Source organism: Sceloporus undulatus, chromosome 1, assembly GCF_019175285.1.
Source record: "Sceloporus undulatus isolate JIND9_A2432 ecotype Alabama chromosome 1, SceUnd_v1.1, whole genome shotgun sequence".
Lineage (NCBI taxonomy): Eukaryota > Metazoa > Chordata > Lepidosauria > Squamata > Phrynosomatidae > Sceloporus > Sceloporus undulatus.
Genome location: NC_056522.1, coordinates 87,915,519 through 87,933,143, shown reverse-complemented (window position 1 = coordinate 87,933,143; position 17,625 = coordinate 87,915,519). Strand labels below are relative to the sequence as shown.

General features: G+C 36.9%; 1 protein-coding gene across 1 annotated transcript in view; it reads left to right on the top strand.

Moving 5' to 3' along the window:
* The window catches only part of ADGB (androglobin), a 95,238-nt gene that overhangs the window by 24,691 nt on the left and 52,922 nt on the right, over positions 1-17,625 (top strand). Inside the window, exons 9-14 of the mRNA XM_042446472.1 lie at positions 589-705; positions 2,758-2,852; positions 4,122-4,296; positions 6,821-6,911; positions 9,201-9,333; positions 9,961-10,018. Of these exons, the coding sequence (XP_042302406.1) occupies positions 589-705; positions 2,758-2,852; positions 4,122-4,296; positions 6,821-6,911; positions 9,201-9,333; positions 9,961-10,018 (669 nt within the window). The remainder of the gene's footprint in view (positions 1-588; positions 706-2,757; positions 2,853-4,121; positions 4,297-6,820; positions 6,912-9,200; positions 9,334-9,960; positions 10,019-17,625) is intronic.

The following is a 17,625-nucleotide window of genomic DNA, read 5'->3' as shown; positions in this document are numbered from 1 at the left end:
TTTGAAATATAGCCTACAACACCTGGTATTCATTGGAAGTCTCCCATCCAAGTACTAATGAAGGCTGACCCTGGTTAACTTCCAAGATCAGACAAGATCTGTTGCTTTTAGGGTATTTGGGTCCATAGTTCCTTTTAGGTGATGTTCATTAATATACCTTGGACCAGGGTGAGCAAAGGGAATCTCGTGGGTCACATGCAGTCCTAGACCCCATTTTGGTGGCGCTTGAAACCCTTTCCAGTTCCTCAAAGCTCCCTGAATCTCCCCCATTTTTTAAAACCATTTTACATGATTAAGTATTTTGCCATTCTTAGGTAGGAGTGTGGCCCATGGAGTGATAGTGGTAGAAAAGTGCATCACCCCACTGTTTTGCATTTGCTCACCCTTGATACAGATAAATTAATGTGTGATGAATTATTATTAGGGAATAATCTTAAACACAGAATTGTGGTGGATATATCCTTGAAATTCTGTTTGTTGGAACATGGAAAAGCATTTTGAATTTTAGGATTCTATATTACTTGAGAGAAGCACTACTCCATAGTATGTGATCAGATATGCTTGAATCTCTGTATTCATTTCCTTCAGAAAAGCCAGATCAAAAAGAAATTGGGAAGAAGAAGAGCAAAGATGGTGAAAAGGATAAGTTTAAGTCTGGACGAATGTCTGCTGATTTTCCAACTTCTCTTCAGATGTTTATGAATGGTAAATTATAAATGGTCCCTGGCATATGTAGCAGTTCCTCTTAATATGGTACACTTTATTGGTAGTAATTCATAGTAATGTACAGCTGATAAAAACTGCAATCATTTGCCAAAGGGGTCTGCAGTAAATAATAGCAAACAACTAGTGGGGGGGGGATGACTGTCAAGAACTTCATAAATTGTTACATGGCAGAATGTAAATATTACCCCAAATTTCTACATTACAGTGTGCCCTTGCCTTAAGCAGAGGATCCATTCCGGACTCCTCCACATAAGGCAAATAGTGCGTATGCTCGAGCCTCATTGAAAATAATGGGGCTCATGCATGATGCGCGGGGCGGCGCGCACACCACAGGCACACATGCCATTGCAACCCAGTTGGCATGGTTTTCAGCATATGCTGAAAGTCGCCTAAAAGGCGCCCACGTATGACATGGGTGCACTTTACTATAAATTACCTGAAGTCACTGACTCTCCAGTACGACCATATCTCATATACTGTACATTGCTCTGCTCATATACTAAATGCACTGCTAACATTATGTACTTGCAGATACTAATAACTACTATATATGTTACCATCCTAATGAGGGCTGGGAGGAAGCCAGCCCTCATCTGGCTATTTGGAATTCTCTAAACAGCACTTTCTTTCTCCATAGTTGAGATCAGGAACTATGGAGATGGGGGAGTCCACATTCACCCTAAACCTGCTAGACTTCTCCCCTTTCAGCCACTCATGGTTCCCTCCTGCAGTACCACAGAAACAAACAAACAAACAAACAAAAACCAGACAAATGTGTGTTTATTTTAAGAGCACTAACTGTCTGTGCCAGACTCACCCTAGTCCCAGTGTGATCTGTCCAAGCAGCAAACAGCCACATCTAACAAAACCTCTTTTTTAAAGATATTAATCTATTTTAAGAGAATCTGCACTTTACTCTGAAGATTCCAGGAAACTCCAGTTCTCTTCACTGTCTGAGCAGCTGGATTAGTTCCAGTTCAACCTGATCCAGTTCTCCAGATAGCAAATGAGGCACCATCTTCCTTTCTCCATGTTGATCACATGTCTGGGTGCCCCATGACCTCAGCAGAAGCAATGGTGATGGCCTGTGTACATAAAGACACGGTGTCACACTGAATTTGGCCCAATCTGTGCGGTCATTATTGTAGTTGGTCTGGGGCATAATGCTCTGGACTGGCCCTGGACTAAGTGGGCAGTATAGATGTGTCCCTACTTGGTAATTTTCAGTCATCAACTAGAGTAGCTTCTTATTTTAGGGATTCCATTTTTTTTATTTTTCATGTTGCAGTGTTTGTTGCCTTTTCCTTTTGAAAAAGCAAATCACCTTTTTAAAAAGTTGCAGGGCCCACCCCCTCTTTTTAACATTAAAATATATATTTTCAAAACTGGAAGTGGACTTTGGCACCTTTCAGGTTTCATTTAGATTTCTGGCAGTCTATATAATCCCCTGGAGATTGTCTGCCAGGGGATGGGGAAAAGAATGGCTCCTGGACCTGGCAAAGTTGTCTGTCCCTGTATTAATAGAGGCAAAAAGAAAATTAAAAGAAAAATTTTAAGAAAAGCAAACCCTGTAATTTTACATTACAGGAAACTTTAAGCCCCAGAAGTGAAACACTATGTAAGAATTTTGATTAGTGTTAATTGTTAAAGGCATTGCATGACTTCAGTTATATTTATAATGCATTCTTAGTCTTAAGGTGAACAACATGTGTGCTATTCAAATGACTCTACTGGTCATTACTAATACTCTGAAACCACTGGTTAATTTAAGTGAAGAGAACATTGAAGAAAGTTATTTTCATAACTCCATTTAGATTACTTCACTGGAACGGATTACTTCCTTGGAACTATATTGGAGAAAGTGATTTTCATAACTTCTTTTATTGCCTTTATAGCATCATAGCACCTAATGAATATATTGTTCGTTACTAATGAATATATTGCCTGCTACGATAAATATATTGTCTGTTATACAGTGTTAACATCTTATTTTTTAACAGTTTAATAGGCTTAATGGGTTCTTTTTAATAGGTTCTGCAGCACCACTGCAGCCTCAGATGGTGGCCTATGCTTACTATTTGCCTCTATATGTGTCTGAAAGAAAGATCTTTGTATTAGAGAAAATGGTAAGTATTTGTATAATTTTAACTGGTGTATCAAAACACCTGATGTATCAAAACACTGGCCAGGATTTAACTGGGTCCTTATGCTAGCAAAGGAAGCTCGTAAATGGTTTATATTGGAGACTATTTCTTCTCCCTCCTTACAGCCCCTGCATATCTACATCTGTAGATGTGGTGTTACCACAGTTGTTAACTCTTTTTCTTTTTCCTAGTGTTTCCCCCTCTTGGTTAGCAGCTCTGCCAGACCCAGAAGGAGCTGCCAGGCAGCAGCATCCCCCCTCCCTCAGCCACAGCCAATGGAAGGCAGAGGCGCCCTGTTTAGAGGAGGGGGGGTGGCCAGTGGAGTTTTGCAAAGTATGACCCACTGAATGTTCACCCCCTCTGATACGTCACCCAGTGTGATCTGAATCCCCCACACCCCATAGTGATGTCCTTACCTGGAATGGCCTCCTATTCCTTCCCTTCTCACAAAAATCTGCTGTAGGGAGTTTTCAGCCCCCTGATGCAAATATTGAGGGGGTGTGGAGGCTGCTTGAAGAAAAGGAACCTGCTCCTCTATAATTTGTTGATGGGCTTCTTCAAAGAATCCAAGAATGCAGTTTGAATTTGGCCACTCAGTACATTAGTACTGAAGAACCAAAAATAGTTCTGAAAAGTTGTACATCTATATATACCTTGTTGTTGCACTTTGTCTTGTAAAGTTAAAATTAATGTTATAAATGTTTTCTTTTATAAGCATGGTGCAGTAGACCATGAATATTTAGAACACAATTATTTATAGTATTCCTTTCTTTGACAAGGAAATCTTCACTGTAGTACCAGAAACTTTCCATGTGGGAACATGCCAAGTTCTGGATGTCCAGCATACTGAGATACAATCAAAATGTATAATTAATCTTCAGACCAGCCAAGTTGGCTGATTTTATCTTTGAGAGAATCTCTCAACTCAAAATATACTGCACACATGCACACGCACACACTAAATATAAAAATCCTGGGCCTTGATATGACTTTTAGAAGAATGTCCAATCAGTATAACCCTTTTCTCTTTCATTTAGGGCTGTGGTTATTGAGGTTTGTTCTGCACACAGGCATATCAGCACTGGTGGCATATTTCTTTTCCCAAAACACTTCATTATTTTTTTCTAGTCTTATGGACCATATTTAAGAATTAGGTTCTTAAAATTCTAACAAAGCTTACAGTTGGACTGAAATGAAAAAACTCTCTTGATCTTTTGGCTTGTAATAAAACCTCTTTTGTGTATTTTGTAGGCTGATTCGTCTGAGAAGTTACGGGAATATGGTCTTTCTCACATTTACAGCCATCCTGCACTGCTTAGTAGAACAAGGTCAGGCCCACTGGTGGCACCTCCAAAACCACCATTTGTACCACGTTGGAAACTTATCAGACAAAAAAAGGAAACAATTGTGACAGATGAACCCCAAGGTGTGTCTTTAGAGGCTCTGCACTATAATTTAGTTTTAGCTAAGAACAATCTAGCATTAAATATTTGTGTTTGTCTCCATTGACTTCATATTAACTGTCATTCTGAGGATCAAAGAGATAATTTATAAAGCCAAAGGATACTTTTATCATCTATGTCAGTGGTGAAATGAGTCTCGTGCAGTTGGGTCTAAACAGGATTGCATTTTTTAAAATTAGACCTACAATCCTTGAACAGATTAGTGATAAAATGATTAAAGGAATGTCTTTTGTATAAGTCTGCCTACCTATTCAGATTGTTTTTAGCAGCCTCCTTATATGTCCAAACAGTTCCTGAAAATAATCCCAGACTTAACTGAGACTAAAGAGAGGAGGTTTTCAGTACTTGTGTCTAACTATCCAAGGAAGACCCATCTCACTTTCTCATTAATGACTCTCGCTCACCTACTAAAATCCCTCCTTTTCAGAAGGTCATTTGGTGTTTTTGTTTGTTCTTTTTAAAACATTTTAAATATTTTGATTAAGGTTGTGATATTTTTCTGCTGCTGTTGCCATGTTTTATGCTATGTTATAAATCAGACAGATATTTTTAACCGCTAAATTACTGATTGTGTTATAAGCTACTTAGAATTCCTTGTAGATATGTCAGGATATAAGCGTTTTAAAACAAACAATCTCTGGTATGTCACAGACTTGCAATGTAGGAAACAGGTTCACATAACAAGTAAACTGGTGTTCTTAAATGTGCACTGCTGCTGTCTACCAGCACCAGCTCTGTCTGTCAGCAGCACCTTTCCCCTCTAACATTGTGAATTGCTTTTAAACTTTCCCAAGTATTTTATGCACCATGCCACCAGTATTTATAGGTAATTCTCATATACATTTTAACCTTTGGTTCATCACTTGAAGAGACTTATCTCTAATGAAGTTATAATATGCTAGGGTAGCATAGTAGCTAAAGCCCAAATTATTTGCAACATGGATTTGCATAGGTCTACTAATTTGCATCTCCAGCTTGTCTTTTCAGTAACATATAACTTGCAGAAAAAGTATTACTATTTTAGCATGTTCCTGCTTTGTGCAGCATCCCATGAATAATGTAAAACAACATCAATTTTAATATTTTTGAATTGTATGCTTTTAGATAATGATATTGGATTGTAAATCGTATTACTGTTTGTTAATTTGTTTTTAATGTGCTATTTCATCTTTTATTGTATCCATTTTATCTGCTGTACACCGCTTTGATCTATAGGAAAAGCAGTATATAAATAAACAATGTATTATTATTATTATTATTATTATTATTATTATTATTATTACTGAGATCACAAGGTTGTTTTCAAAAATGACTGATACAACATATAAGTCAGAGGCATAGCCAGGTTCGTCTGGATCAGTATGCAAAGGGATTTTGCAGCACCTTTATGACTAACTGAGACAGAGATGTTGGCAGCATAAGGTTTTGTAGACAATGGTTTCCTGGCATGCTACCCATATTATAACACTAGTTAATATGCCAGCCTCATGGGGACTCGCTTGCTCTGTTTATCACGTCTCCTTTCTAGTACTTAGCAGGCATCCACTACATTCCAATGATTTCATCCACCATTCATATAGTTACATACTCACCTTGGTTAAAGGCAATATCTTTCCTCCTTCCTTTTTCCCTCAACGACTTCAACCATCATTAAAGCTGAGGCTCAGAGAGTTATCTCAGATCTATTCTTAAAAGGCACTGTATTTTGGCTATAGCCCAAAAAGAGCAGTACAGCTTTGCCCACAGTCTCTTGCATTTGAGTTTTGAGTTTCAAAAAAGGCAAGAGGGGCTTGCATCCCTCAGTCACCATAGATACTATATAGAAATAGATACAGTCTGCCACTCATTTGAAACCTCACCTATGATATAAACTGTAATAAAATGCAAACCATCAAACCTGAACTGCAATTTTAAGTACAGGCATGTCAACTATATCTATTCTGGGACGTTGAGAATATCCTGTCTACAATATTAAAATGTCAATTCTAATACAATAACTTCGGAAAAACTTTAAAAAACATTTCAGTCTTTCAAGTCAGAGTAAAATACCCATATGGCCTGCTTAAGAGAGGATAGTCATCCCTCTCATCATTTTTGAGGCCTGTCATTCAAATCTAGTTCAGTACTAAAGAAACATAAGAAGAGAGAGCTTGAAATTGCTTATCAGTACCTTAACACTTCCTTAGCAGACTACGCAGGCTTATGGAAACCTCACACTAAGATGAGATGTACTGCGTTTTTTTAGTTAAATCATAGTAATTATTTTAAAATTTCTGTTATATACATTGTGTACTCTAGAATCAGAGGCAGTGTATATGCACAGAACTTCCAGAAAACATATTCCACTTCAGGAAAAAAGCAGCATATTAAATAAATAACTACCTCCTGGATGTTTTTGTACAATTACTTTCGTATGAGAATTTGAACAGAAAAAGTTACATTTTTTGAATTACAGAAATCTCCTTTTTTCATTCCTTTATTTTTCAGAACCTGTGATTAAAAAGCCAGAACAATTTATTGAACTTGCTAGTCCTTTTGTGAACTTCAGACTTTCTGCAATGCCCATACCAAGAGATACGTAAGCATATTAATTATATTAATGAGTGGATCTCATTAAATTTAGTACTATATTGGATTTGGGCAATCTGTGCAACAAAAATAGTTCTAATAACAGCGTATAACAGTACCAATTTTGTTGACATCCTTTTGGTGGATACCACGAATTTATGAGGGACATCTCCTTTTTAGGGATTGGTATATATAATTAAGGGAGGGTTTAGTCACTTAGCAGACTATCCCTTTATTGTTAGTAACATAAAACATGAACTTTCATTTCCTAGATATCTGTTGTCTCTTCTAGGAGCTGCTAATGTCTGACAAATTTATGCATGGGAGAACAAACATAGAGAGGTTCCAGTAATTAAATTCAAGGGGCAATGAGGGTGTTTAAAATAGTAATTATATATATCTGTAAAAATTATGACATAAAGATTTACTATAAGCTTCCATTTTCTCTACGTTGCTATTTTTTTATCTCTCATGAACAGTCCCTATCCCTTGAAGAAACTGGCCAGCCTTTTCCCAATGGGCCTATAAACTTCACCCCCAGTTAACTCACTGACTGGCTATAAAGCCTTAGTTCTTTTTCCCCTTTATGGTTGGTTGGGTTTTTATTTACATGGATACATATGAGGCTTCTTTGCAGAGTAGTTCAGTCTCCACTCCGGTCTAATAGCCAGTGTTTGACTCAGATATTCATTTTTACTCACTGATGCTGTGAGCACAGCCCTGTCTTGAAGAATGCTTCAGCCATTGCTCCTCATGGGGCAGCATAAGCTATCTCAAGTGAATTGCTTGTGGCCTTTCTCCATTCTCTGCTTCGTGCATTCTCTTCCTGTTTCTTCCTCCATTTCTTCCTGTGTTCTTTGACAACTTTTTCCCAAGTGCTCAGCTCCCAGGCGCATCATTTTCTAGTTTCAAAGAAAGGATTAACAGACAATTCAAAGACAGCCAATCAGAATTTACTATTTTTTTAATTTCTACTATCTTTATATACAAGGCAGAAACCTCTCACATATATCTAACTATCTTATACCATCAGCTACCATATGACAGTATACCTGCTGTTAGGCAGTGTACCACCCTGACATATAACACTGTAAACTTCTGTGGTCCTGGTTTCCAGTACAATACAGTTCTGTTTTACATGTCAGCTATCATTTCACCTCTTCTTGTTTCAACACAAAACATATCAACACCCTTTAACTTTTACTCCAGGCAACAGTGGCTTCCCCACACTTAAAATATGACAGATGCAGAAACTATAGAAAGAGAATTGGTCTTACACAGGTGAATTGTATAGTAGTAAAAATGCAATTATGAATGTCAATATCATACTGAGAAATATAAAAATTTCGAATGTCCAAAGACAACGAAATCCACCAGAAATGTTGGTTCATCATGACACTTCAATATTACTTGCATACTTTGGCAGGATGGCACTAATATTGTCTGCTTATATATTTGAAACATTGAAATTTTGTACAACTAGTTTTCTATGAGAAGTTGCCATTCAACTACAGAGACTTGTTTAGTGAGATGGTATTTCATTTTTCTGAAGAACAGCTCATTTTCAGAATGAACTCATCAAAAATATTTTTTTAGTATTGACTAATATCTCATTAGAATGCAAGGAAGTACATTTGAAGCATAATGGAACATCATTTTTGAAGTCAGTTTCATTATCCTTTGGACACAGAAACTATTTCTCAGTAGGATTTCTTTTTATTGTATTTAACACTATTACTGGAATATAATTACTCTATGCCAGACACTGTCAAATATACTATTATAATCTTAAGTTTTCCCATGGTTGGGCTTGAGCCAAAGCCATATATCCCATGAATGAGAGAGGCATTTGGGTAGACCTGGAACTACCCAAAGCTTAGCAGATAATGAAGAGAAAAACTAAGGTAAGGACTTACACCCCAGTCCAGCAAGAGCCCATAATAAATGATATAAAATGTTAAATGGTCAGGGGAATAGTAAGAAATGGCTGGTGCAGAAGCATGACACTTTATTATACTTAAAGATCAGAAGGAACTATTTCATTTCTACTTCCTTGTTTACCAAGAAGCTATTTTTAAATGTCCCAAGAGAACAAAGAGAGATGCTCCCTTAGAAATGGAGAATTCAGTGGAGAAATCAATCATAATGATGTAAATGGCAGTAGGGACAATGATGTCATTTTCACCTACCCCATTGAAAAAAATCAAAATGGAAGCAGAAACCCTAAGAACAGGCTAATGAAGACTGAACATTATTTAATTTTTAGATATGCAAATTGATTTGCTTGTGTTTTATTTAGCCACTTCCCACCATCTACCTTCAAAAGGGGATCACTTCCAGCATCCACCCTCCCTTCTGTCACGGAAAGTGATGAAAACATAATTGAAATGTATGGAGACTCAAATCCCATGAGTACAGAAGACAATTCTCAGGTCAAGATTTTATTTTGTACTGTTAGAAAACTGTAAAAGAACTATAATTCTTATTTCTTGTAGAATCATTTTTTTAAAAAAAATATTTTGAAGCTCTTTGCATATGAATGAATCAGAAAACACTGGTTTGTAGTTATAATGTCATATCATAAAATGCATTATAACAGTTGTGCTGTATTGTAAGTCTCAAGTCACCAAGCTTAATGTAGCCCATCCCAATGATGAATTACAACCAGGTGCAACATGTCATTGCCCTTGTTTTCTTGCGATCTAGAGACTGTCCACACAAGCGAGAAAATGTGGTTTTGCCACATGTTGGAACCTACCTGTTTAAATGAAGCATGTGGCCAACACTGGAGAAATCCAGGATGAAGCCCTGCTCTGGCGTTAAACACTGGAGTAAAATAACTTCTAGTTTGCTGTGGTCCAAGTTGGAAAGTGCAAATTATGTGGACAAGACTACATTCTTCATATTTTTAAGACAGTTTTAATTATGAGAAGCAGGCCTTAGTTAAAGAGACACAAGGAAGGACGATGTTTGAGGAAAGACACTAAAGTTTTAAAATAAATTGCTTCATATTATTAAGTCAACAATGTTCTAAACAAGATTTTTCCCTCATTCTGTAGGAATCTACATTACTTTCTAATTTAGTTCCACAACATATTGTTGAAGGATCCACTAAAGGTAATAGTTGTGAAATATGTGTGCTCTGTTTGGTTGGATAATATAAAATATGTAATTATTTGTAAATTGTGTCTATTTGTGGAATTTTTATTTCTTCATATCTTGTCTCAAGATGGTATACATCGCAAAACTAAAAATGGGTCAGAGAACTGTATAAAAACAAAAATAATGAACAGAAAATGAGTTTAAAAACTGTTTAAAATAATGATGATAACTGTAATCCACCTTTGTTCATCTGCAAGCAGAATAGACTCCTTCATTCTTCCAGAAAATGCACCAGTGTGTTGGATCTTCCAGAGCAACTTAGTGGAATATGCAGGAGGAGCAGGGAGAAGAAGAGGAATGTGGAGGGCAATGGTCCATTCACATAACATTGGCTATTGGAGTAAAAAATTTTAAATCCATTAAAAGTAGTTAATATTAAACACACAAACAGGATAGACTGCAAGCGATACTTAAAAGTTGGCAAGTATATATGTCTGAAGAGATATGTTTAAATTTTGGGTGCTACCACTGAAAAGCCACTTCTGTCTTATATACTATAGTGACTGAGCTTTGTGTCAGAAAGCCCTTGGTTCAGATCTCACACCACTTTGTTGTTGTCTACCTTCAAGTCATTTCTGATTTATGGTGACCATAAAGGTCGTCTGAGAGTCTGGAGTTTTAGAGACATCCAACTCTTATTTTTCCTTGTCATCAAAACCAAGTGAGACTGGAACATCAATGCTGTAATGGGGTAGAGTGTATGGAGGCCAATAAACTGAAGCTGAATCCCAGTAAGGCAGAGGCTTTGATTGTGGGATACAAATAAAAATATTATTATTATTATTATTATTATTATTATTATTATTATTATTATTATTATTATTATTTAATTACAACATACACAAACTAGAAAGTCCTACAGGGGGCATGTGGTGAATGGAGGTGAAGGGGGCATCTAGGGAGAACTTGTATGATATGATATTGCTTTGCCTATCTGTCACTCACACACCGATGCACCAATGCTCTTTTTGGGTGGATCATTGCACATCCAACTGTGTGGCCAATCAAAGGGGCAGCGAGGCAATGGGATGGCATCTAAGCAGGAAGAGGGAGATAATTCAAGGTCACTGCCAGTGTGTTTGTGTGACGGTTGCATATATGGTGGGGAGGCAACAACACAAATTACCCAACATCAGAGCATCAAAGTTTATGATTTCAAGATGGTTAAAGAGTTGTTTACATTTATGATGATGTTATTCCCACACTTCAAGACCTCAGCAGGTATAAGCACATTCAACCAGATCTATGGCAACAACCACAGCATTTATGGTGTCCTAGTGGTACAGGATAACAGCAGCCACTCCTATCTTTGAGTTGTGAGGCCAAGGTATATCCCACTAGCTGTGGATAGCTCCTTTAGCCATCCTGAGAACGAGAGGTTGATACCTGTCATGAATGGTCATTTTACGAAGTCTGAAGGGACACCCAGTGGCTGCATGTTGAAAAGAGGGGTAGCTTCTTTCTTTTGACATTATTCTATCCAATATATTATGTATAGAATATTTTATATCTATGAATACAACGTACATCGTAACAAGTGATCATAAGGCTATGTTGAAATAGAATAGAACTTTGGACTCCTGTCTCTATCAGTTGCCATGAGCAGTTGGCATAACCCACATGTTATGGGTTATGTTCACTGTATGTATTAATCTACAGTGGTACCTCGGGATACGAAATACCCAGGTTACGAATTTTTCGGGATACGAAAAAATCCCATAGGGATTTATTGTTTCGGGTTACGAAAGTTTTTTCGGGTTACGAAAAAACTCCGGCGCTATTTTAAATGGAGCCGCGGCAGAGCCGCGGCTTTTTCCCCATTAGCGCCTATGGCATTTCGGCTTACGAAGGCTTTTCGGGTTACGAAAGCGGCCGCGGAACGAATTAAATTCGTAACCCGAGGCACCACTGTATTTTAAATTCTATTAAAATAATTATGTCCCACACTTAATGTCAAGTTCTCTGGGCAGTATAGAATAAAATCAGTTGGAACAGTTTAAAATAGTTTAAGCCAATAAGAATAATTTTAAAACGTTAACGGTGTACTAAACCATTTAACACTTGAAACTGGACAGTGCAAAAAAAAACTATTTAAATCCACTCTTGCCAGGTTCATTCACTCATGTCTCTGTAACACATGTCAGGTCAGCCCTTTTATTCAATACCAGGACATGGCAGATGGCTTTATTGGAGACTGATAGTGTTCAGCACCAACCAAGAAAGCAAACAGTGAGTTGACAGGGCAACCTGGAACTTGAAAGATAGGGCATGTATCCTCCTATTCTGGCTATCCAACCCTGAGTACTATACCTTCCTGTCCCACTAGAAGCATCCCATTCCTCCCCCGCTCTCTTGAGATTTACTCAAGGACATGTAGAAACAAGGCAAACATATGACTGTATAACAAGTACCAGAATACATCAATTGAAGCACTCAGCTTTCCCCTGAGTAATGCTTGCTCTTTCCTCTGTCTCAGACCCTCATCAGAATCAATCACACTCTCACTTGGGTTACCAGACCTTGCCTCTCACCCATGTTGTGTGTGCTCCCTTCAACCTAAGGGATTGAAGAGATACCGTTACTGTGTGTCCCTAAAGTGGTAACCACTTTACTAGTCTCTCAAGATAGTCCCAGTGCCAGTCACTGCTTTATATCCCACACCAGCCACGAAGGTGATGGTTATTAAAGAGGGGGCATGGGAAACAGCTCACTGTGATCAGCACACTTGGACTTGGTCATGATCAAAAATTACTATAACAAAAAAATAAGGCAGCCTGCTCCATAATGTTCTCCCCTACCCCATTCTTCTAATAAACCTTGGCCAAGCTTCAGCAGATAACACCATAAGACATATGCTTATTTATTTCACTTATAAATTCATTTGTATATAGAAGTTTGTAAAACCAGCCAAACAGTTTATTGATGTGAAGTCAAAGGCTTTCATGGCCGGCATCAATAGTTTTTTGTGGGTTTTTTGGACTATGTGACCATATTCTAGAAGAGTTTATTCCTGGCGTTATTGATGGCTTGTGGTATATACTGTAGTTTAGTGTGTCTTCCTGGATACATGCACTATCTTATTTATTCTTAATATTTGAGCAGCTACTTACATTATTGTGCTTATTTTTCTTGCAAAATATTATTTTTCAATATATTTATGAAGAACATAACCTTAAAGCTTCTTTCATAATGTATTTTGACTTAATGGTATGTGTTGTCAAACTGTATAACATCACACTGAATCAGGAAATGGTGCTGTGTCAAAATGCTTTTCTGTAACTTCAGCTTCATATAAAATGTCAGGGTATAAATCATAAATCAAAAAGGATGAAAAGTGAAATAATGGGTTTTGCTTAAGGTATTCATTTATTTAATGGAAGTGTTTTGAAATCAACAAGCTTTTTTAGTCAACAAAGTAATTTGCTGAAGCTTAGAACTGGAATTTGTGATAATAGACACCACATGTCAAATACCTTACATATTGCCATTGTTCAGTGATAATGGAATTACAGTCCATCGCAGACATCACTCATCCTCCCAAATATGTTCTCAAGCCAGCATGTGGAGAAAATGTATGCTGGCTAAAGGCTTGATTATAAACCACTTTTCTTCATTATCAGATGAAAATACTTTTTAAAGCCATTCATAAAAGTTGGGGCTGCTAAAGTACATTAAATGCATAAATGGAAGCTGAAAAGATAGTACACTAATCATTCTTAAAAAGTAGAGGAATGGAAATATTATTTATTAACTTGATTTTTCAAACTAAATAACAAATTGTGAACAGCGTCTTTAATTATCTATATGATTTATTTACCATTATATACGATTCATTGATAACATGCAATTATAATAGAATAGATAATCTTTGTGCATGTTTGGCGAGGGACAATGCGTTACAAACTGCAGGTACATAATGCACTTACCTCCCAATCTTTGAGACTGCAAATATTTAGAAATGACTTATCCCCCTTTGTAAATACTTTTAATATTGTGTCAGGAAAATATCTGAACTTTTTGCTTGACATCATTGGACATCAATTATCTCAAAAAATATATGTACAGTGGGCCCTTCCTATAAGCGGGGGAATCTGTTCCTGACACACACCTGTGAATGGGAAAAACCACCTATGTGAGAATCCTATGGATTCCTATGGTGTCATTTGGCCCGCCAGGGCTTGCTGTCTGCATGAGCTCAAGTCTGCGGATGGCAAGCCTGCAGATGGCAGAGGCAGACTGTATTATCTAAATGATGTAGGGTTTGAATGCTGACTTTTAGTTTATTTTAAAAGAGCAGAAAGTAGAACATAGAAAGATTTGGCTTCAGTCTACTTAAGTCTCATTAATATTTTTAATTGTTGTCAGGTTGAAGCATTGCACACAGCATTTTTTCAGGTTTTGGGGGAGAAAGGTGACACCCCTTCCCATTTGAATTAATCTTCATTGAGCAGACAAATTCTGACAATGTGTCTTACTTTTAAGTATGGAACAGATTGAGTCTCCCTTATCTGAAATGCTTGGGACCAGAAGTGTTTTGGATTTCAGTTTTTATTTCTTCAGATTTTCGATTATGTACATATACATAATGAGATATCATGAAGATGGGACCTACGGCTAAACATGAAATTCATTTATGTTTCATATACATCTTATACACAAAGCCTGAAAGTCATTGTATACAGTACACTATTCTTAATAATTATGTTCATGAAACAAAGTGTATGTACATTCAACCATCAGAAAGTAAAAGTGTCATTATCTCAGCCACACATGAAAAACGTTTTTGGATTTTGGAAGATTCATATTTTGGATTTTTGGATAAGGAATTCTCAGCCTGCACTGATTTCAATTTCTATTTCAGATATTAAAGTTCTATGACAGAGTCTCAGGAAGGTTTCCTGTCAGTCTACTACTGATACCACTGCTAAATGTACCCACACATTTTCTAGGGGACAAAAAAGAGCTGTCAGTATCTTAGATCAATAAAATAATCAAACAATATATAAAACATTGTAATCAATGGTGCATAAAAAAGTAATAACAGAAACAAACATTAATATAAGAACCCTAGAAATCAAATAACTAAGTTTTACAGTATTATGTTTGTTATCTGTAATACATTCGTTGTAGTCTTTATTCTTTATTTCTGTTTTTTGTAGAATTATTTTATGGTTATTATGTATGTTATGCTACAATTGGTGGGAAGGCTACATTTTTTGTATTTGATACCTTTCTTTTGTAATCCGCTTTGATTCCATGAGGAAAAAGCGGAATATAAATAAATCATTTATTATTATTATTATTATTATTATTATTATTATGATGATGATGATGATGATGAATGAATGAGATTTATATACCACCATTCCTTCGATCACGGCGGTTATTAATTAATAGTCATATCTGCTATGAACACAACACAGAATAGGGAAAATAAGAATGAACTGCAGAAATGCCCATCATTTCCATTGCAGCCAGTTATTTGTCTTGAGAAGTCCTGTCTATTTGAGACATTTTTGTTGTAATAATTGTGAATTGTGCTTTATATCCTCTTGGCTGGCAGAGAAGCAATCTTATGGTATGAAAGATACACAAGATGGGAAAAGTGAAAGGCCAGAAGAATTTTTTTTAGCAAGTATAGTTTAGAAGCATGTATTTCAGGACTGAGTACTTTGCCTTTGCCTAGGGTCTTTTACGAGTCATGGTTGTAGGCAAAAGCAGCTTTGGAAGGGCATGTCCTTACAAAGTTAAAAATGGAATATTTTTAAGATTATCTGGATTTTTATTTTAGAATGAGTATTCATACATATAAACCCACTTCTTCATATGCAGTACAGGGTGATATTAATGTCTCAGGTTATAAAGCATATTTATACAGCTGTGAGAGTGGGGTAGAATGTAGTACAATTCAATGATATATGAATCATATCCCTTGCCCTATTTTCAAAGGGCTGGTTGAGGTAACACAGGTCTTTCAGCTCTTCACAGTGGTCAGTTAGTGTGGATGTATGAAAACAATACATTTGCCTACCAAAAGTCAGTTTCCCTGGTTTCCAAACACTATACAATTCAAATCAACTTTTTCTCTTTCCAGTCTTCCTTTGTAATTTCCTTGTCCAAAGACTGACCTGTAAATCCCTTACTGTGTGTCTGGGAAGGTCGAAATGTTCTGCAGCAGATTTTGGGGCTTTGCCATTTCTAATGTCAGATTTATCTTCATTTATCCTCATACATAGAGACTGTCCTATTTGTCCAATATAGAGTGTAGAAGGGCATTGCTGGCATAGGCCAGCATATATTACATAGCTTCCGTATTAGGAAATAAGTAACATCAGCAAGAGCACTTGGTCTTAGTATAGTTTAATGTTAACCTAGAGAGACCTCTAGAGGTTAAAGCACACTTTGCAGCTTTTCATTTCAGATTTTTCTGCATTGGATCAAATGTTCACAGCTTTTTCTCCACCTTAATTTCAATTAATTCATAATATTCAAATTCTGTGGTGCTCCAGATGTTGTTGGCTAACATCCATTAGCCCTCACAAGCATAGGCAGTGGTGAGGAATGATGAGAGTTATAATCCAACAACCTCTGTAAGGCAGTGCTTACCTTATTCTATTTGCTCCTGGGCACTAGATGTTGGACTGTTTCTTCCAAACTAGCAAAAACAAGGATGCTCCAAGAAAGAAGACTTTCTTTTATGTGGAGGACTGCAGCCCAGTATAAAAAGAAAGATGTTAATCAAACAAAAAACTGCTTTGTCAGATGGTCTGGACAAATAGTTAATCAATGATAGTTTTATCAATACTAAGAAGTTAAATTGCTTCCTTTCCTAGGGCACTACATAAGAACTTTACTCAGTTTCTGAGACCTTCCTTGTCCTCCCCATTGAGCAACTGAATTTTGGTTGAAGGGGCAGGAATGAGGGGAAGGCACCCATCATGGTATCCACACCATGAGTCTTCTCAGAAAGGTTTAATTGCTACTGCATTAGCTTTTGAAAAGTATATGTTGAAAATGGAAGATTTTGCAGTTTCAGAAGTCATTGTTCAGTTTTTTTTTTCACCATCCCTTCTCTCTTTCTCACAGTTTGATGAACATGTGATATCCCATGGCAATCAGCTCCACTGCTGAATAGCTTTTACATGTCTCCTTATGTCCTTCTGATTCATTCATTTTCTATGTGCTGGTTCTAATCCTACCAAAGAGGGCATATCCACTCTCTCTTCTGCCTGGCAGCCTTTTATATATTTCTACTCTACTGTCAAATACTTGCCCTTAATCTTCTCTTCTTCCAGCCAAAAATGTAATGTACTGCACTTAGACAGAAAAAAATGAAATGCATAGATATAGGATGAGGGATACCTGGCTTAACAGACTACACGTGAAAGGGATCTAGGAGTCCTAGTAGACCACAAGTTGAACATGAGTCAGTAGTGTGATGCAGCAGCTTAAAAAATTGAATGGGATAATAGGCTGCATCAATAGAAGTATAGTGTCTAGACAAAGGGAAGCAGTAGTCCCACTCTACTCTGCTTTGGTCAGGCCTCATCTGGAATACTGCA